General features: G+C 37.9%; 11 protein-coding genes across 11 annotated transcripts; 6 read left to right on the top strand and 5 right to left on the bottom strand.

Annotated features, from left to right (window-relative positions):
- Positions 1-114: 114 nt before the first annotated feature.
- Positions 115-1,968, top strand: TDA7 (Tda7p; the record flags this gene model as incomplete). The annotated part of the gene is made up of 1 exon (XM_056225220.1): positions 115-1,968. The coding sequence occupies one exon, from the start codon at positions 115-117 to the stop codon at positions 1,966-1,968; it is 1,854 nt and encodes a 617-aa protein (XP_056079060.1).
- Positions 1,969-2,324: 356 nt separating this feature from the next.
- Positions 2,325-3,341, top strand: MRPL22 (mitochondrial 54S ribosomal protein uL22m; the record flags this gene model as incomplete). The annotated part of the gene is made up of 1 exon (XM_056225218.1): positions 2,325-3,341. The coding sequence occupies one exon, from the start codon at positions 2,325-2,327 to the stop codon at positions 3,339-3,341; it is 1,017 nt and encodes a 338-aa protein (XP_056079059.1).
- Positions 3,342-3,628: 287 nt separating this feature from the next.
- On the bottom strand, positions 3,629-4,351 carry RPS3 (40S ribosomal protein uS3; the record flags this gene model as incomplete). The annotated part of the gene is made up of 1 exon (XM_056225217.1): positions 3,629-4,351. One exon carries the CDS (start codon positions 4,349-4,351, stop codon positions 3,629-3,631), a length of 723 nt encoding a protein of 240 aa, XP_056079058.1.
- A 2,048-nt stretch (positions 4,352-6,399) lies between these two features.
- Positions 6,400-7,395, top strand: RHO5 (Rho family GTPase RHO5; the record flags this gene model as incomplete). The annotated part of the gene is made up of 1 exon (XM_056225216.1): positions 6,400-7,395. One exon carries the CDS (start codon positions 6,400-6,402, stop codon positions 7,393-7,395), a length of 996 nt encoding a protein of 331 aa, XP_056079057.1.
- Positions 7,396-7,517: 122 nt separating this feature from the next.
- PBR1 (putative oxidoreductase) lies at positions 7,518-8,741 on the bottom strand (the record flags this gene model as incomplete). The annotated part of the gene is made up of 1 exon (XM_056225215.1): positions 7,518-8,741. One exon carries the CDS (start codon positions 8,739-8,741, stop codon positions 7,518-7,520), a length of 1,224 nt encoding a protein of 407 aa, XP_056079056.1.
- Positions 8,742-9,462: 721 nt separating this feature from the next.
- Positions 9,463-11,130, top strand: IPI3 (chromatin-binding/pre-rRNA-processing protein IPI3; the record flags this gene model as incomplete). Its single annotated transcript, XM_056225214.1, has 1 exon — positions 9,463-11,130. One exon carries the CDS (start codon positions 9,463-9,465, stop codon positions 11,128-11,130), a length of 1,668 nt encoding a protein of 555 aa, XP_056079055.1.
- A 427-nt stretch (positions 11,131-11,557) lies between these two features.
- Positions 11,558-13,927, top strand: NPR1 (serine/threonine protein kinase NPR1; the record flags this gene model as incomplete). The annotated part of the gene is made up of 1 exon (XM_056225213.1): positions 11,558-13,927. One exon carries the CDS (start codon positions 11,558-11,560, stop codon positions 13,925-13,927), a length of 2,370 nt encoding a protein of 789 aa, XP_056079054.1.
- Positions 13,928-14,402: 475 nt separating this feature from the next.
- MRPL19 (mitochondrial 54S ribosomal protein uL11m) lies at positions 14,403-14,879 on the top strand (the record flags this gene model as incomplete). The annotated part of the gene is made up of 1 exon (XM_056225212.1): positions 14,403-14,879. The coding sequence occupies one exon, from the start codon at positions 14,403-14,405 to the stop codon at positions 14,877-14,879; it is 477 nt and encodes a 158-aa protein (XP_056079053.1).
- A 345-nt stretch (positions 14,880-15,224) lies between these two features.
- On the bottom strand, positions 15,225-17,516 carry UBP10 (ubiquitin-specific protease UBP10; the record flags this gene model as incomplete). Its single annotated transcript, XM_056225211.1, has 1 exon — positions 15,225-17,516. One exon carries the CDS (start codon positions 17,514-17,516, stop codon positions 15,225-15,227), a length of 2,292 nt encoding a protein of 763 aa, XP_056079052.1.
- Positions 17,517-17,939: 423 nt separating this feature from the next.
- Positions 17,940-19,016, bottom strand: SWT21 (Swt21p; the record flags this gene model as incomplete). Its single annotated transcript, XM_056225210.1, has 1 exon — positions 17,940-19,016. One exon carries the CDS (start codon positions 19,014-19,016, stop codon positions 17,940-17,942), a length of 1,077 nt encoding a protein of 358 aa, XP_056079051.1.
- Positions 19,017-19,396: 380 nt separating this feature from the next.
- KAR1 (Kar1p) lies at positions 19,397-20,698 on the bottom strand (the record flags this gene model as incomplete). Its single annotated transcript, XM_056225209.1, has 1 exon — positions 19,397-20,698. One exon carries the CDS (start codon positions 20,696-20,698, stop codon positions 19,397-19,399), a length of 1,302 nt encoding a protein of 433 aa, XP_056079050.1.
- Between the last annotated feature and the right edge of the window lie 348 nt (positions 20,699-21,046).

The raw sequence follows: 21,046 nt of genomic DNA, 5'->3' as shown, positions 1-21,046 counted from the left end.
TTGATCTGCTTGTTGATACACTTTCGCTTAACACATATTTAGTATCCCCATCCCCATTCGTCGATATCTGAAAAAAATATAAAAAGTTGAATAAGTATTTATATTCGCCATCGTATGAGCTCCAATAGTACTATCGGGAAGACCATCTCTGCAGAATCTGACAAAACATCACTGCCATTCAGTGAACCGAGCAGCAGCCTGATTTTATTGTCAACCAATGTCCCACTTACAGCTACTTCAACATTAATACCCCAACAGGGAAGTCTGAGCTCCTTTGCGCCCGTTTCTAGTTCGTTCACATCCATATATTATTCTCAAAGTTTGACAACTGACGAGAGTGCGTATTCATCCTCCGCTGTATCTTCAAGTGACATTATCGCATCAACCATAATCAGCAGTTCATCGAGCGAGCAACATATCGAAACTTCACAATATGACTCAACTACGACTTCATACTCCATTATCACACCCTCATTGTCCATTCTTTTATCAAAATCGTCCATCCTGTCAACAAAATCGACATCACCATCAACAACATCGGTGCCAATATCATTGTCATCGTCGTATTCATCGTCTTCATCAAATTCAAACTTCGAAAAGTTTTCGCTCGACAGTAGTTCTTCTACTTCTTCCTCGTTAACACCTACCGCCGTATCTCCTAGTTACACTTCTTTATCTTCAATATTAACAACTTCTTCTGAAATTAGTGTCACCTCAAAAGTGCCATCGAGTTGGTCTACAACGTTTTTGTCACCTTCCACAATATCAAATGAAGATGCCACATCCTCAAGTCCTGATAGGTATACATCAAGCCCAATTGATACTTCATTGATTACATCAACGGTCGATTCTTCCATCACTGGCCAACCTTCGATGCTCAACAGATCAGATTCATCTTCAACCGTTTCCGCTGATTCTGAAAGTACGATTTCCATGCCAAAATTAACTTCCACTAAAACATCCACCAGTTTGTTATCTTCAAGCAGCCTTTCATCGTCACCGCTACTAGACAGTACAAAAACCAGCCATTCAAGCCCTTCTCTGGCTAACAACACGTACTCTCTTATATCAATGGCTTCTACTTCTGGTAGCAGTGTACCATTTACGACTCAAGAAGTCTCCGCTACTTTATTTTCTACGTCTTCCATGCCAACATCAAGTCCGGCTTACAATACGGGAGCTCTTTCAAGCTCCGAAGGTTCGAGCACTATTTATTATTTCTATACCCAAGCATATGATATCACTGGATCCACTACAACATTCGTAACAGGATTACCTACTACGATAGCACTTGCAAAAAGTGCAGTTAGCTCCTTTTCTGTTCCGTCTTCAACAATTACTGCAGATATGTCTTTCTATCAGCATTGGCTGGACGGAAGCTTGGACAGTAATCAAAGCCAAGGCACGTCAAAATCAAATACTGGAACTATTGTAGGAAGTGTAGTAGGAAGTGTTGGTGGTGTCCTTATAAGTGCACTTGTATTGTGGTTTATACTGATCAGAAAAAGAAAAGCAAAGAAAACATTTAAGGACGCTGATCTCTTCTACCACGAAATTGGGCGCAGGACAGGATTCCCAACAACGGATCAAGCCAAAGAGGCATCAATTCAAGCTCAAGACTCTGGATCTCAACAAGCAAACGGTGAGATTGCTTCCACTAATAATCCTTTTAGCAACGAATTTAATTTCAAAGCAAGAGGTGTTCCCCCAGTACCACCACTAAGGGATACTGTAGCCACCAATAATCCTTCATATAATATCCAGAACAGTTTCATGAACTCGGAAAACAGGTTTTCTTATGGCTCTTCATTTACATATTCGTCCTCGGGTTCATCTACACAGAATGGTTTCTCTACTCTGTCTTCAAATTCGATACGGCTCGGGCATGGGTTAGATAATAATGCCTCGATGGATGGAGGATGTTCAGTTGAGAATAATTCACAAGGGTTTTTAAGAGAGATTATATGACGCCGTGTACTATTTATCAAATAGGATGTTTTCTGCTTAACCATACGTAGCTATTGATGAATAGCACTAATATCATATTATAAGTACATGTTTACTTGTCGACAGTAAAAGAGAACAGTACTTTTTAGAAAAATCAACACTCAGAAGACATCATACTATTATGCGACAAGGAATTACAAGGTTGATCTTCATGTATAAGGGAAACTTTTTAGCCCAACTAGGTAAGTCTTTAATTATACAAAACATTTCTAGTCTTTTTCTGCTACTAGGACCGCACCCAACATCTTCTTTTGATTCATTTTAGGCAGGGTAACCAATATATTGCTGTTTATAGGATTTTGAATAACAAGTATATTATGCATTTCGAAAGAGAAGATTTTAGAATACGTCATACAAAGCTCCGAAGTAAGTCAAGAGCATCAACTCAATCCTTCTTTTTTCTGGAGAGAATGAACTTTACGACAAAAGTATCTCAGGTGGGTGGGATTTCTAAGGTTCTACTTTTTCCTATAAGTAGACGTTGGATGCATAGAACACCAATATGTCTTAACAATTCAAAAGGGTCACTTTTCGGAAGCATTACTGAAAATACGATAAAGGAGAAAAACAGTGGGGATGATGATGCGAATAGCTTCTCCAATAGACTAGCGGTTGCCTCTGATTCTTCTGGTGAGGCCCCTGGAGTTGATAAGGATTCGATAACTATAGAGAACGATAAATTACTACAGCAACATATTATATCATTGCAACAACCGGAGCAATTAGCATCTCAAAGCCTTTTATCTCCTTTGAAGAGAGAAATATATGAAGCTAATTGTAAAACCAATGGTGGATTCTACAAGAAAGATACTATTGTTAAGTTACCAAATTCTAACAAACGTTATAAATTAAACTTAACAAGGAAAGAAGTTGAGGTACTAGAACCTTCTGTATATGTCCAGTCATACAGAATTAAGTCGTCGATGAAAAAAGCTACGCTTCTGTTGAGGTTATTAGGAGGACTTGACGTTATGAAGGCTATTTCTCAATGCCACTTTTCTAATAAGAAAATTGCTCGTGAAGTAGCAGAACTACTTCAAAAAGGTGTCAAGGACGGTCAGAAATTAGGCTTGGAACCAGATGATTTGTATATTTCTCAGATTTGGACAGGGAGTGATGGATTCTGGCGAAAACGTGTTGAGTTTAAGGCAAGAACAAGAGTTGGTATCATAAGCCACCCTTATATTCATGTTAAATGTATTTTGAAAACAAAGAGCGTAACGAAACAAAGACTTGCTTACGAGGCACATTTAAAAGAGCAAAAGAGAGCGCCATGGGTACAACTAGGAGATAAGCCTATTAGAGGCGTTACAGGCGGCGTGTATAAATGGTGAAAGCGGTTGTGGGACTTTGAGTTTTTGTTAAGCTTTATTATAAGCGAATGAGAAAGAATCGGCATTCACTCTTTTACTCATGTCCACATTTTTTCTCAATCAAAACCTATCTTTTTGATTATATAGTATTGTGATTCTGTAAATAATAACCATCTCAAAAAAAAATAGATTGCATGAACTTGCATCCTTCACGAAAATCTAACAGCATGAAAAAAGTCCACCATCATTAAACTGGAATAGAAAAAATTATTGTACCTATACTTTATATATATATTTAATAATTAAATCTAAGCTTCAACTGGTTCAGCTTGAGCTTCAGTTTCTTCAGCTGGTCTATAGTCCTTGACAGATGGAGCAAGAATTGGTTCTTCTTCCTTTGGTTCGATGATGGTGACAGCATCAGGCAAGGCCTTTGGACCGGTTCTGCTCTTAGCTGGGTCTCTCATAATCTTAACCTTGATACCCAAAACACCTTGTCTCATCAAAACGTGTCTAGTAGCAGTGTCAATGAAGTCGTTGACTGGTTGACCGGAGTGAATCAAGAAACCGTCGGCAAACTTCATAGCCTTAGCTCTGGCAGCTCTCAACTTACCAGAAACAACGACTTCACAACCCTTAGCACCAGATTCCATAACGTATCTGACAACACCGTAAGCAGCTCTTCTAATAGCCAAACCGTTCAACAACTTGAATTTCATGGATTCAGCTTGGGCAACAGCGGACAAACCACGGTCTTGAACTCTTTCGGCATATAAGACAATAGTGCCTGGAGCGTACTTGAATCTCTTTTGAACCAACAAAGTTAATTCGTTGATTCTTCTACCGTTTTCACCTAAAACATCTTGGGTTCTGGTAGCTCTGATGATGACTTCGGTCTTGGTTGGAGTAACACGGACCTCAACACCGGAGTAACCTTCTTCAGCCAATTCTCTGGTGAAGAATTCGTTCAATTCAGCGTAGAAGACACCGTCAGCGACTAGCTTTCTTTTCTTAGAGATTAAAGCGACCATTTCTGTAGTTTGTTTGCTGTTTTTTTTTTATATTTACATCTAAAGAATAAGAAGACTATTCAACAGATATGTCAAATGTACTCGCTTAAAATTTATGGAAAAATGCTGTTGTATTTCAAACAGCAGCATACAAGTGGAAAATCTCACACTGCATATTGGAAAATGACTCGCCGCGTCCGTTCGTAAAAAAATTTCACAAAAGAATTTTTATGAGACAATTTTGTTTGAAAATGTAAGGATGTTATGAATAAAAACAGTCTATATTTCCAAGAATCAGTAATTAGACTCAAGAGAAGCAACGAAAAGAAAGAAGTGAAAATCAAGAGGCTTAGCGTCATCTCCAAAAGTACTCAGGTAATCATATTAGCGTTATGTACGTAGGCTTGACCAACGTACTTCTATTTTAAGCAGTCATACTGCTGTTTCTTAGCAGCAAGGAAAGGATGGGAAGTTGACTACCTGCGCTTATACAATAAAATAAAGTGAACAATGCGAAACACACACAGTACTTTTTTGTCGCCTTTAGTATCGTGGTACCATCATTCCATTCGAAAATATCGGAGAAATAACGTTTGAAAAATGAGCTATAGCCGGTTCCTAATCAAATACTGCGCATCGTGCGGTGAATATTTATCATCGTGATGTCATTTTGTATGACGTGGTGCGCCTTTATGCGTCGCCATTATAGGTAAGTTCCCATTTTTCAAGGTTCGCTTGACTTACTAAATCGTCTGGACAGCTCCGGTGACAGTGAACTACGCAGCCTTTCATGTTCAATTTTACATTTGCCTGACGTTGTCTGTCAGGAGTCGCCGTCACATCTCTCCGATTTCTGTCCGCCATGTCCTGCTGCTTACATCAGCAAAGCACGTGAAGAAAAAAGGAAAGATGTTCGAGGATGGTTGAGCTTTCCTTTTTGCACTTCTTTTTCTTCTTTGTTTCTTTTTTTTTTCCAACACCTTCTGGGACGAATTATCCGAAGTCTCCTTATACAAGATATAGATGGTGACGCAAATAGTAGTAAGTTAACTGCAATCGAAAAAGGTGGAACAAGCATCTTTTTTTCTCTTTTGCAGTTCTCAATTCAATTGCGTTAATAGAAGGACCTATCTCTTTCCGCAAGGGCTAGGCTCTCCGCGCCGGTGAATAACGACTAGTTAATGGAAGGCAGCAGATATTTTATTTATGTGCCATAAAAGCTCTGAGAGACAGAGTAGTTAAGAGTTGAGGTGTGACAAAGTGCTCTCTTCTGCGACGACCGGGCCTTTCTCTCCCCTGAATCTTTCGTTCCGGCCTCCCCCTCTCTCGGTATCAGATCTGCATCTACGTTTAACAGCTGTGAAGCGAACAAACCGGAAAATTATCCTGCCCGCTTCCTCTCAGTCTTTGCTTTGCTTGGACATGCGGGGGTCTCTAAGAGGTAGGCCAGTCTGCCCCTTGATACAGAAATCATAAAAGGTTATTATCTGGACCAAATTAATAAAAAGAGAAAATGATTCGGCCTCCGCTCAAAATTCTTCTCTTACGCTTCTTGGTCAAAATGTTTACGTAACGGGCTACAACGAATACGATGAAGTAAATACTTGAAGGAAAGCTCTTATGCAGCTGAGCATGCGCTTCTCAACATTACAGTATCACACTTCGATTTTTTCTTCTCTTCATTTCTTATCTTTGAATCACCTTTCCTTCTCTTGGTTTTGTCGTTCTTCTCTTTCATCTTGATTCATGCAAATACTGGCAATCATAGCTTCTCCTTTTTTTTTTTTTTTTTTTTTACTTTTTCAGTTTTTTCGTTACTTTCCTATTTTGTTATTTAAAGTAAGTTTAAGTAGTGCCCTCACTAAGCACGTACGGCCGGTCCACCAACGAACAGAAGCACGAACATTCACTCATCATTCTATTTCAGCGGTTGGAAAATTAACTTATTCCTCGATCAATTGGCTAAGACAACATCTAGATCATCGAATTCCATAGCATAGGAGAAGTAGCACGTACAAGGTACACTTCGATATATATACTACTTATAATATAGTATACTAATAGTTCTGATGAGGTCCATTAAGTGCGTCATAATCGGTGATGGTGCAGTAGGAAAAACGTCACTTCTAATATCATATACTACCAATTCATTCCCAACCGACTATGTTCCAACGGTTTTTGATAATTATTCTACCACAATAGCTATCCCTACCGCAATTTCCAACGGCCCCTTAGAACTTGGAAATGGTACCGGTAGGAGAGGATCACTTTCCTCTGCCAGTTCTTCACCAAGTACAGAAAGAAAACTATATAAAATCAATTTATGGGATACTGCAGGACAGGAAGATTACGATCGTTTAAGACCGTTATGTTACCCTCAAACTGATATTTTCTTAATTTGTTTCTCGGTAAGTGAACATGCCAGCTTTGCCAATGTCACAGAAAAGTGGCTACCTGAACTAAAACAGACTTCTAATATTGAAAGTTCTTCCCTTTATACTAAAGTAAGGAAATATCCCATTTTACTGGTGGGTACCAAAAGCGATCTAAGAGATGATTTGGAAACCCAGAAAAAGTTACAAGAAACAAACTCTGATTATGTATCTCAAGAGGAAATAGATAAACTCGTACAAGAATACGGGTTTATGGGGTACACCGAATGTTCTGCTGCTACACAAGCAGGCGTCCGAGAAGTTTTTGAGCATGCAGTAAGATACGCTATTTATGAGCCGGAATCTACTAACCAAAAATCAGCAAATCATACCCTGACTGATGAACTAACGAGTGCAACAACCAACACCAACGGAGACAAGAATATTCAACAACAAAAACAGCAACCACATCATAATAATAGTACAGATAGCACCCTTCCGAATGATAACCCACCACATGAGAAGGAAGCGCTTAATATCAAGCCTACGAAAAAGGAACATAAGGACAAAACTCACGAACAATCAAAAACCAAAGGCACCAAGATAGCTTCAAAGGCTCACTGCAGTAAACAAACTAAATCGAAGATGAAAAATGAAAAGAAGAAAAAGAAATCAAAGTGTGTGATACTTTAATGTCGCGAAGGGGAATTAAATAAATAAACAATTACATATACTGATATCGTCAAAAAAGAAAAACAAGAAAATATATATATCCACGCTTCTCTTTCTATCCTATTTATGTCATAATTCTCTTTCTAATCATCTTTTTTACTCTTGCGCTGACTTTTCTTCTTTGTTCCTTTCTCCTCTTTTTTATTGGCATTTCTTTTTGCTGCGATTTTCTTTTCCAGTTGCAATATATCTCTTTCAGTGTTTTGGAATAATTTCTTCTGCAATTTCTCGTCATCGAATTCTTTACGAGCAAATTTCACAATTGAACAGTCTGAAATATACTTAGCTCTCACGTCTTTAAGATTTATTTCCTCTAGTTCCGGTGTCATCAAGGCGTACAAGAAACTTTGGTCACCACGGCGACCGCTCTTTGTGAACAACCACAAAATGGGGTACAATAGAATGCAGTACACTATGATTAATAATGTCACCGAACCATTGCTAATGACCCGACGTAGACTGGTGGATCGCATGGTACCCGGTTGAACCATAGTAATAGTAACATTTTTACCTGTTCTTTCAGTGTCATTTGTCTTTTGATTTTTGATGTCTTCTGAAATTTTTCTTTGTAATTCCATCATGCTTAATCCTAATTGTAGTTTACTGCTTGCGAAAAATTTCAAGGCACTTTCATATTTGGCATTTTGCCATAGAGGATCTTCTATGTTGATATCACCCACAACCTGTAACCAACATGTAGCAAGAATGATTCTTACATCTCTATCAGGCGGTTGAGCCTTGAAACTAGGCTGTAGTAAGTTTAAAAGATGGAAAATTGCTACATAATTTGTAGCGATTTGTAATTCTAAACCATCCTTAGATGATCTTCTCTGTGGTAAAGATATTTTTGGAATACCCCATGGCTCCATATCACCAGACATAACAATGACACCATCTAATCTTCTAGGTGGCGAATTATCCAGCCAATTTGTGGCAAATTTACGAATTTCCCATAAACTGCTTAAGTCGCACTTTTCTACAAAAATCAACTCGTTTTTTGTACTTTCACGTAAGTCTTCGCACCAATCTGTGACCCATTCGTCTACTTCCCGGGTTAAGATGATTAATTGTGCGCCTAATTCTGCCATTTTATAAGCTACAGATGTTCCCATTCCTTGAGATGTAGCACCAGTAACTATATAAACTTTTCCATGCAACTTTCTTTCCCACGTATTTGATGGTCCTCTTGACCAGTATTTAATGGCACCAGCACCTAATGCATAGGGAGCCACCCTTTTGAGTGTTTGATAGTAAGGAATTTTATCAGTCCCATCAATAAGGGCAGTTCCAATAATATTCAAGGGCATTCTTTTTCTTTGACAAGCCTCAACTTTTTCTACCTTTCTTTTCTAAGAAAACCTTACCACAATATCTAATTGTCCTTTTAACCTCTTTGTCGTGGTATTTTATAATCCTTCTTCTTATGTACATTTCTCATTCTTCGTTCGGATTTTTAAGGCTCATTTGATCGCGTTTATAAATTGAGATGCAACGCGAACAGGCAGAATATAAGTACTAACTTTGATAGATAGTCTTGAGATAGTAAGCGTGAAGAAGTACAATATTAACCTACTATAAAATAGCACAAAAATCAACTACGAATTGTTTTGTAAAGGAAAGCCGATGAAGAATTCTTCTGTCATTATATTAGGAACAGAACTACAGAATAATATATAGGTTCTTGCAAATGGCCTCCAAAGAGACAGATTGAAGCATGGTTTAGCTTTAAAACATTCAGCCGGTTTTGATTTAGTAGTATGGTTTAATAATTAAGACTCTAACATGGTAACAAACTGTTTACTTGTCATAAGAGAGACAATATGATAGCGCCACTCCATATATTATGATATGTGTGTGAAAAAAGTCAAGTGCGCCAACTAAAATTTTTTTTCACATCCATTAAATGAAAATTTTAAATCGATGCCCATTTCCGAATATACTTATGCGGAGGACAGATTTCACAAAGATATATAAGATAACCTCCATTGTTGAATATTCATCCAGTAAGAACTTTTGAAGACGGTCAGAATGGACGAGCAAGTCATTTTCACAACAAATACCTCAGGAACGATTTCTTCTGTGCACTCGTTTGAGCAAGTAAATTTGAGGCAATGTTCAACTCAATCAAGAAATAGTTGTGTTCAAGTAGGTAGTAAGTATTTATTTGTTGCTCAGGCACAAAAAGCTTTAATCAATGTCTACAATTTGTCAGGTTCTTTTAAGAGAGAGTCTGTTGAACAGCGCTTGCCATTACCTGAAATCCTAAAATGTTTAGAAGTGGTTCAAAATACCGGTATGCAGTATGATAGAATTCAAGGTGTAGCTCATAATTTACCAGAATTTAATCTTCCGTATTTGTTGCTTGGTTCCACCGAATCTGGTAAACTGTACATATGGGAACTGAATTCAGGGTCACTGTTGAACGTGAAGCCTATGGCTCATTATCAAAGTATCACCAAGATCAAATCTATTTTGAATGGGAAATATATAATTACTTCAGGTAATGATTCGAGAGTTATTTTATGGCAGACAGTCGATTTAGTATCAGCCTCCAATGATGATCCTAAGCCCATATGTATCCTTCACGATCATACATTGCCTGTGACAGATTTTCAAGTTTCCTCTAGTCAAGGAAAATTCTTATCGTGCACTGATACGAAATTATTCACGGCATCGCAAGATGCTACCATTAGGTGCTATGATTTGAGTCTAATAGGCTCCAAGGAGAAACAGGAAACAAACGGAATAAATGGTAGTATTGGTAAAACACCTGCATTACTTGCTACATTTACGACACCTTATGCTATTAAATCTTTAGTTCTCGATCCTGCTGACAGAGCATGCTATATCGGTACTGAAGATGGCTGTTTTACACTAAATTTGTTCTATAAGTTAAAGGGAAACACCGTTGTTAATCTCTTACAGTCTGCAGGAACCAATACAATAAAAAAAAGCAGAGTTTTTTCTCTGGTACAACGGAGTTTAGTCAGGGGTGGTGAAAATCAGGATCTAGATGCACTATATACGATGGGTCAACTTGTCTGTGATAATCTTCTGAATTCGAACGTGTCCTGTCTAGAAATATCAATGGATGGTACACTATTATTAGTTGGTGACACAGAGGGAAAGGTTTCTATTGCGGAAATCTACTCAAAACAGGTTATTAGAACTATTCAAACTTTAACTACGTCGCAAGCTTCTGTTGGAGCAGTGACGAACCTCTTAGTCAATCCTTATAGGCTTGGAAATGACAGCCAACTATTTGGAGAAGAAACAAAGGAGAAACGTTCTGGTAATGGTAACGGTCACAACTCTATGAAGATACCAAATTTACAAAGAGTTATTTTCGATAGTAAAAACAAAGCTCATTTACATGATATCTGGTATCAGATAGGAGAACCAGAAACGGAGACAGATCCAGACCTTGCGTTACCACTTAATAACTTCGAAGCTTATTTGGAACAGATTAAATCACAAGAATCCATGTTCACACACATTGGTAAAATTTCAAGTGATGTAAGAGTGGTTGATAATGAAGTCAACACCGCCTCATCTTTGGACAACAATACCGCAAAAGATGAAGAAATTACCGAACTTAAAGCCAATATAGAAGCATTAACACACGCTTACAAAGAGTTACGTGGTATGCACGAAAAGCTGTACGAGGAACATCAGCAGGTACTCCACAAGCCATAAACGGAATACCTGCGCATTTTGTATGCTTACTTAGGAACGACTTTAGTATATACAACATAGAAATAACTTATCACCTTCCCGAAATTCATCATCCATTGTCATTGGCTTGTCATCTGGTACGTTTTTTCGTTATCAATGACGCATACCACGATTTCTACCCTTATAGCTTATCTCTAAATATGTGCCGCTGTATTTGTAGAATCAGTACGAACTAGTTAGTGGCAATATTCGGCAGTTCCTAAAGGTTTTGTTTTTGCTACTGAAAGAATAATAAAGAGGTGTTCTCGTTCCATTGCGTCATCCCCAATTCACCCAATACCAACTAACTTGTACTACAACGTATTATCATTTTGTCTAATTGTTTTCTATTTGATTTCTTAACATTCTATACTTACTCAGACTAAAGAGGAAAAATCTACACAACATTATGTCTTCGTTAACTAGATTGTTACAAGAAAAACGAAAAAACGAAACCTCGAAGTCATCACCGAGAACTTCTGCTGATACACTGACCTCAACACCTGAGTCACAACCGCTCGACATTCAAGCAAGGAATAGGAGCAGCAGTCATGTTAGTAGCGTGAGCAATAGTAGCAGTAATCGTATTAGAGCTACCGTACCAGTTCCTGGAAGTGTTACAACTGTTACTCAAATATACTCAGAAGAGGATTCTTCATCTACGGCCGGTTCCTCTCTAGATGATAGAAATCAGTTTTCCTCAAGTTTTCTTAATTCAAACTTTGCCCATACTGCATCATTCTATGGTACAAGTGCACAAAGCAAAGAGAGGTTCGGGTCTTTAATGAACGACCAGGGTGCAGCTGGATTTTCCTCCTATGGTGGTTCTCTTGCTGCACAGAATAGAATTACAAGTAGATTATCTGCCACGTCGCATACTTCGGGAAGGGCTATTCCTTCTTTGTCATCAAGTATACCTTACTCCGTCCCAAATTCTAACAAGGACAACAACAGCTCTAATAGTAACAGCTCTTCTTTATCCTCCTCATGGCTCGAAACATATGCAGGTGGTATGCCTAATAATATTTCAGCAATTGATTCTAATGTTATATCCTCTCCGAAGGTAGATAGTGTCGAGCCACGTTTCGTTATTTCCAAACAAAAGCTTCAAAAAGCATCAATGGATAGTAATAATGCCAATACTACTCAAGCAAGATCTATTTCTCGTTCAGGTTCATTTTCTTCACAACTTGGAAATTTTTTCTTTTCCAAAAACTCAAAAGAATCTTCAAATCCAAACTCTGCAGGCATGTCTTTTCCTGTTAATTCAAATGGCCCATCTCCTAACATTAAAAATCCCAATGCTACAAATGGTTCAACGGCTATCCCTAAACCTATCCGTGCAAGGCAAAGCAGTATATATTCTGCGTCAAGACAACCAACTGGCTCGTACACAGATAATTTTTACGGTTCTCCTTCGTCTGTTCATGACCATTTACCCCCAAGCCAAAGCGTTCCAAGGTCGCAACATTCTTCCATTGGTGATTTAAAGAGGTTTTTCAAAAAAAGTTCTAGCAATAATCTTTCCTCGAATAACAACAATGCAATCCCGAATGGATCGCCTCTTTCTAACGGAATACCTGTTCCATCGCATTCCCATTCATCATCCCATTGTGCAAGTGGTAACAACCCCTACTCCACTAGCTATAACGGAAATGGAGATACTATTTATTCTCATAATCATGGCGTTTCAGGGATTCCGTTTTCAAAGAGATACATTAAAACAGGGGCTGATCTAGGTGCTGGAGCAGGGGGGTCCGTTAAATTGGCTCAAAGAATCTCGGATAACCAAATATTTGCAGTAAAAGAATTTAGAACTAGATTTGAAAATGAATCAAAAAGAGATTATGTCAAGAAAATAACATCTGAATACTGTATTGGTACAACTCTGAACCATCCAAATATTATTGAAACAATTGAAATCGTGTACGAAAATGATAGAATTCTCCAAGTAATGGAATATTGTGAATACGATTTATTTGCTATTGTAATGAGTAATAAGATGTCTTATGAAGAAATTTGTTGTTGTTTTAAACAAATACTTACTGGTGTACAATATTTGCATAGTATTGGCTTGGCTCACAGAGATTTAAAGCTAGATAATTGTGTTATAAACGAAGAAGGTATTGTAAAACTAATTGATTTCGGTGCAGCTGTAGTTTTTTCGTATCCGTTCTCCAAAAATCTTGTCGAAGCAAGTGGAATTGTTGGTAGCGATCCGTATTTAGCACCGGAAGTTTGTATATTTGCCAAGTATGACCCACGTCCCGTAGACATTTGGTCTTCAGCAATTATTTTTGCATGTATGATATTGAAGAAATTTCCATGGAAGATCCCAAAACTTAGAGATAATTCATTCAAATTATTTTGTTCTGGACGTGATTGCGATTCTTTAAGTAGTTTGGTGACAAGAACTCCTGATCCTCCTTCATATGACGAATCGCACTCTACTGAAAAGAAGAAACCGGAAGGTTCTTCAAATAATGTATCAGATCCTAATAATGTTAATATTGGACCGCAAAGATTATTGCATTCATTACCGGAAGAAACTCAGCATATCATTGGACGCATGATTGATTTGGCACCTGCATGTAGAGGAAGTATCGAAGAAATCATGGAAGATTCTTGGATTCGAAGCATTGATATGTGCCATCTGGTTGAAGAAGATTTATCGTTCAAAGTGGTTAGAGGAGAAGACCATCATCACACACAAGTTGATCAAAGTGAAGCGCATATTGCAGGCCTCGAAAAGAAAAAGAAAAAACAAAATAATCAATAAATAAGCGCCAGGACTCTTACTCTTTTCCAGCATTTGTATATATATATTTTTTTTATAATTTTCATCTTACTTGAGTGTACGTTAAAATACGATGTCATATTTATTTTTCTATTACATTTAAATTCTTTTTTATTTGTATACTCCCCAGAAAACTAATTACATAGATATACCTCTCATAACGTGTGATTTTTCTAAAATAAGTGAAACCATAACACGCTAGTAGTGGCATTAGTTAGAATGATCCTGTCGATTATTGAATTGTTGATGCGGGTAACGCTCTTTACTATACCACAATGGCAGTTCCTTTCTTTAGATTTCCGTAGCAAAGAAGAAGCGCTAAAAATCGTTGTGATGTTAGAGCTCACAAAAAGTGATAAACCCATAGGCATTCAAATTAATACCGGAACCTGTTATATATTATCTATTTTCGTTGTTTCAAATTTTCAAACATTATATAGTTCTATTGGCATTCATAATGTCACAAGCAGCAAAAAACGTAGTAGTGAAGCTAATAGTAGGAGCGGGTCAAGCAGCACCATCACCTCCTGTGGGACCTGCATTGGGTTCTAAAGGTATCAAAGCCATTGACTTTTGTAAAGAATTTAATGCAAGATCGGCAAATTATCAACCAGGTGTACCGGTTCCAGTATTGATCACAATAAAACCAGATCGAACATTTACATTTGAAATGAAATCCCCACCAACCGGATATTTGTTATTGAAAGCTCTTAAAATGGAGAAGGGACATGGTCAACCAAATGTGGGCGCAATGCTAACTGGTGTACCTGCCAAGGGAACAACTCGTATTTTGGGCGAATTATCATTAAAGCACGTTTACGAAATAGCTAAAATAAAAAAAAGTGATGAAAGACATAGTTTGTTAGAGATGGAAGGTATCGTCAAGTCGATAGTTGGAGTTGCGAAAAGTATGGGTATAAAGGTTGTGCCTTGATTGGTAAAGTTAAGGTGAGAGTAAAAGTTCCAGTACGTTTTTAAAAAGCATTCAAAATTCTTCCCTTCTTTATTCAACTGATATATTCTGTAAATATGTACATATGTTGTAATTTTGAATTCTTCTCATGCAGTGTTAATTAAACTCGGTACGGTTCTAATATTATGTGAGGAGAACGTTTCTCCAACTTTCTGATGTGAGAGTAGTTTTATAAATTCAGTAAAGACTGGATGTTTATATATATATACTTGTGTGTATATATTTGTTAGGTATAATGAAAATGAAATGCTAATAAAAATGCTTACAAAGAGGTAGGGAAAGTAAAGTGAAGAAAGTTGGATTTCATTACTTAGTAAACTTCCTCTTCTTACTTTTTTTCCATTTTTTACGATTACTTTTCTTACTATTGATCTTTAATGGACGTTTATTTGATTCATTGGTTGCTTGTTCTTGCTTAGACTTGGGCGAGGTAATATTATCAGCGGTATTGGTAGATTTCGCTACTGGCAATGGGATCGACTTTGGGGTTAATCTCGTGTACAGAAGATAATAAGCGTTAGTTTCCTTTAAAACGTCTCTTTCAGATATTTTGTTGATATATTCATCGTCGTAAGTAGCCCAGCTACCGTCTGGTTGTTTGCAATGAGCGATATAGTGGCCTGAAGATAGGGAACGACCTTCATGTACCACCACGCTTAATAGTTGATACTTGACAGGCAAATCCTTGTTTTCACAATATTCTGTCAAATCTAAAAACATTGGATACGAAACAGCTTGCTTCATTTTCGACGAAGAAGTGCCATTAAATCTAAATTTTTTCAAATGTACCAGCAACGTCTCGGGAGCTCTTAGGATAGAATTATGCTTCACAGCATTCGTGGTCTTATGACACTTTTCACAAACATAACCCTTTTGTTCTTTGTCGACTTTGATTAATTCGGGATTAAAAAAATCTCTGATTGATTTTTCAATGGAGAATCTACGATTGAGTGAACTTAAATTGCTAATAGAGACATCTGGTGTATCGTAGTTCAGATTGGCAGATTTTGAAGAAGATAACAGTTGCGTGGTGGAACTCTTGGTCGTGGTGGAATTAGTAGAAGAAGCACTGTTATTATATTCACCCGAAGAATCAGGGTTTGAATCAAGTTTTTTCTTCCCCTTTAAATGCAACGATAAATCGTAAAAGGGCTGTTCTGTTTTAGATATACTGCCGCAAGATTTGCAAGTAACTATTTGCTTTAAAAGACCGCCAAATATATCATAAATTATCGATTCTATAAGCTTATGGCCCTTGGGAACAGAATCTTCCTGTAATCTTGACATCAACGACATGAAGTACTCATGAGAATCCTCCTGTTGCCATTCACTCATCATGCAATTAATATCATCCAGTCTGGAAATCAAGTGGTTTGGATTAATATAGGAAGCTGAAATACTCTTCCTAGGATTTTTGGAAACTGGCAACCACATTTTTTTACTCGTTTCAGCTAAAGTATAAGAAACAGAACTTTTTGAGATGCTGCTATCGTACTTTCCTAATAATATATCAAAGAGATAATGTTGTATAGAAGGAATATGCAACATAGCCTGCACAGCTGCATTTGTATAACAGGTGACACCATGATTCAAAAGGCCACGAGGTTTTAAATTGGTGAATTGGTTGCCCCAATTCTTAATTATTCTAGTAGAGCGTAAGGAGCCGCGATCATTGATGTTTTCATTGAATTGATAGAAGTTTGATAAATTTGATATGGTAATTGGAGGGGTAATTGATCTTGGTTTATGCATCAATTCTTCCTCTTCTTCTTCCTTTTGGTCATCTTCTTTTCCATTTCCATTCTGGCCTTCTGTAGATCTGTACTGATTTACCTTCAGTGTACTATTTGCCATTAAATCTTTATGCAAGTCTTTCTTTTCGTCTTCTGAAATTGTAGAACTAGACTCGGTTTCCTCTTCTTCATGAAGTTCTTTTTCCATTGCACTGGAATCATAATCCACGTCATCTTCACCTTCTTCATCTTCATCTTCATCTTCGTCTTCACCTTCATCTTCATCTTCGTCGTTAATACCGGAAGCCTTCTCCTTTTCGCTAGCCAATTCGCTAATAGTGGCTGACGGTGAACTTAAATCTTCACCGATGTCTTCATCAGCAATTACGTTTTCCCTTAAACTAACTTTTCGAGGTTCAACGTAATCTCTTGCCTCATGAAATATTTCTCCTTCCTCTTCTTTCTCATCTTCAGAAGCAGAGGAAGGAGGTTCCGTAGAAAGCTCCGCGGAAAGCTCTGCTGGCTTCTTAGTAACAGTAACATTAGCAGCGGTTATACTCTTTTTAGAAGTGTATAGCAATAAAGCCTCTGCCATGGATTTGGGAACAGCGCTTGATTTTTTTTCATTTGGCCTTTCCATCAAGTCCTTGCCTGGAGCTTGCTCGCCATCAGCCGTCGCCATAGCAGTTGTTCCATTTCTATTCTTACTGTGTTGCTTTCCTATCACGATGTACGAGTTACTCTGCGGCGCGGCGGAAGTATCACTATTATTATTCGATTTCTTTGAGATCATTGCAGCATTGAACTGCAGGGGGTTTGATAGAATCCTGTCTACCAAAGGTTTGATCGATTCTTGAGTGGTCATCCTATGCAATTGTAGAATATCAGCAGATCGGATTTACGGGTACTATGTCTTATGATTTTTTCCTTTTTTTCTTTGAAATATGATGTGCGCAGTACAGTACGGATGAGGCTTCAGGCTATATGCATACTCCTATGTACTGTATACGGTACTTATTAGCTTTTATAAAACAAATGAAACAGAGAAGCGGAGATGAGGGGCTCTGTCGATGCTTTACACGGAAGTTCTGTCTATGATGATACTATATAAGACAAGAACTTTTTTCTTTTCTTTTTGGGGATTTCTTCAATGCGAAAAAATTTTTTGACGGCATGTGGCAAGAAGTGAACAAAAAAGTGGTGTATGGGGGATGAAATCTTGTTCGTTTCTTTTGCGCGTTCATCGGATGAAGTCGGCCGGGTGATTCAAAAAAAATTAAGAAAATTTTTAGCCGCCGAGCCTGGATAATGAAATTGTTCCCCCATGAGCCAGGGCCAAAAGTCCAGGATCACCAGGACAGTTTTTCACTACTATCGTGACAGGGACATCAGAGTCAAAATCACCGTGCCATTTTGACTCTGCCTGGATAGAAGTAGGTACCATATCTTGCATTTTGTGGTATGAGCAGATCCCTCCGAATTCCACAACGTCACGACCCCAATTCAATACTGTTCCCTGGGGTGTTCCAATGCTTAGGCCATAGGTCATATCTATATATGCTTTAGATTTGACGAAGTTATTGTGGATGCGAAAGGGTAGAGCCAATGTGTTCAACTCACGCTGTAGGTTCCGCCGGTCATAGACATATATTGCATCGCTGTTGCGTCTAACAATATAGACATAACGTCCGTTGTCGCTCGCGAGAATTTGTACAATGCCCCCCGGAGTTCTGCGGGCGTAGTTTATTTTCTCCAGTCGTTGGCGACGAGAATCCACTTGAAATACTTCATTGGCATAACTGCCACACAGTAAAGATTCTCTTGGAAGAATTTGTCCTCCTATTGGGTACTCTTCAAAACATGATATGATGCTCTGTCTTGTCTTGCTTGCTCTTTTGGTACTCCGGTGCATCCACACGGCCTCTCGCCTGTTCATGTCGTATATAGCCACTTTGTTACGGTGTGAGCCAGTGTATATATGCGCTTCGGTATCTATTCTCATACTGTACGCGGTCTCGTATTCCCCATTTAGTTCATTCGTTGTGTCATAGCTTGCAATACATTGCCCATCCATTATAGAGTACAATTGCAGAGGAAAGTTTTTTCCTGCGATTACGATTCTGTCATTAGCAACTTCGCCCGATTTCCCGCCATAAAGTGAGTAAAATGGGTCTACTGCACATGAAACGATAGATTGATTCCTGAAAAACCTACTAAATGGTATCAGCAAGTTCTTCTTCCCCTTGTTCATATCGGTTTCCTCCGGCACTAAATACTGTCTGATGCCAAAATCATTATGCACAGAAACAAATGAGGTGCCATCACTTGACCAAAAGATATCTTGACATAGTACGCTTTTTTCCATCCTGGAGTCATTTTTTACAGTAGCATATGGTGATCTTCCTAGTGGCGGGTACACATACCCACTTGAATCATTTTCAGTCTTCTGTAACCATTCTTGGTCTTCCCTTTCCCATACATTTAGAATCGTTTCGGCCTTAAACACTTCGCCCGTATCACAGTACGGAGTTATATTCATTCTGTCATTGTTTTCTCCCTTTTAAGTCCACAACCTCACACGCCATAAGCGTTTATATGCATTTAATTATTTATCACCGATTCTTAAAATTCATGCCTTGTCTTTTTCGCCATCTTTTCAAGAAAAGTGGTTCTTTGAAAAAGGGCAAAAGAAAAGATTCATTCTGTAACTATACAGGAATTGTCATGTACTAACCTTTGTATGGGTTAGAGCTTATAATACACATATATGTTGCAATACAACAATATAAAAATACAAAATGTCCATAAGAAATATTCCCTATACTTTCTCAGAGTATTTCCTGATTTTTTACAAATCATCATCATGCTCTTCCACCACCTTTCGCCATTTATTTGTCCAGGCCCTATATCACCATTACTTGTCGATTTATTTACTTCGCTTGTACTGGTATCATTTTTCAGCAACCTTATTATCGTATCAAGTTTTTCAGTGTGCATTTCGATCTCAGACTGTAGCCTTTGTATCGGGTCTCCCTGCCCTTGAAAATTTAGTGTGTTGTTGTTTGTTTCTCTTCTTTCCTTACCGAGGATATTGTTAGGTGTCTTTATATCAGATATATTTGGTATAGATGTCTGTTCTAAAGAAACATAAGACTTTGTCGGCGTCGAAACTTTGAACGAATTGTCTTGCTGAGAGCTAGAGACATAATTGCCTTGTGACGATATTCTTTTTCGCTCATATTCTCTTAAACTTTCTAGCTTCTTCTCTACCATTTTCTTGTCGTGTAAGAGAAGTCTATGCCATTTGGATTCAATTAGTTCTCTCTTCTTTTGAACCACTTCGTCTGTAAACACTTCTTCTCTTCTCTGTAATGTAGGCGTGTTACTTACATTCGAACTGTTCAAGTACGGTAGCGGCAGCGGTTTTCCTAGTTGTTTTCGAAGTACTGCACTGGACTTCCTTTTTGAGGAGTTCCTATTATTAACGGTAGGATTGAGTTTGGCCTGCGGTTCTTTCAATACTGTACTTCCGGCCTGTAAACCGTTTCTCTGTTCTAGCAAACTTGATCGGAGTATGCTAGGCTCTTTAATCCTCGGTGTAAAATGAAGTTCGTTTTCTGTATTATCATCTTCATCACTTCTTATACTGTCTTCGTCCAATGTGCACCGCACGGTTTCATTTTTTGAGAGTGTTGGTTTGAACTCTCTTTTTCTAAATTGAGTATACCTCTGACTAATATTTGGTCCACTGTAGAAAGGATTATATCCAGTGTCCTTTTTATTGGAGTTCTCTTCTTTTATAATATCATTGTTCTCGTCAATATCAGAATTAGCGTCTTTAGTATTGGATGTTATGCCGCCATTATAGTCGAATGCATCATCTGTCATAATTGAGGTTGTGTTACTTGAAACAATTGAATCGCGGTCTTCCGGTACATTTATACGCTGCGCATGATCATTTAATTTGTGAAATCGCGATTTACTCATATTAAATCTATTCTTTTTAGAGAATCTGTGATTCCCATCTTTTGGAGGAGTTACATTCATTCATGAATTTAGGAAACAGACGATAAGACTATCTATCTTATTCTCGAAGACCTAAACAAATTTTTTTCTAGTATCCCTCTCCCAGAATATATTATGGCCGCTGGATTTTTAAGTTGTAATTATTTCTATCTTTTTTCTTGTGTCTTCCCAGTTTTTTCTCTATTTGGCGTCTCCCGCAAAATAGATTAAAAAACCCAGCAATGTGTACAGAACAGCCTATGCGAGAGAGAAACTGCAGCAAGAATGAATTTGTATAAACCTGTCATTATAAATGAAAAACCATAGAAGTTAATATAGGGTAATAGTAGTGTGCGAATTAAAAGATTAGATTCCTTATATACATTAAAA

Source organism: Saccharomyces mikatae (genome assembly GCF_947241705.1).
Source record: "Saccharomyces mikatae IFO 1815 strain IFO1815 genome assembly, chromosome: 14".
NCBI classification, from domain to species: Eukaryota; Fungi; Ascomycota; class Saccharomycetes; order Saccharomycetales; family Saccharomycetaceae; genus Saccharomyces; species Saccharomyces mikatae.
The sequence above is the reverse complement of the archived record's forward strand: the minus strand, read 5'-3'. Positions and strand labels throughout refer to the sequence as shown.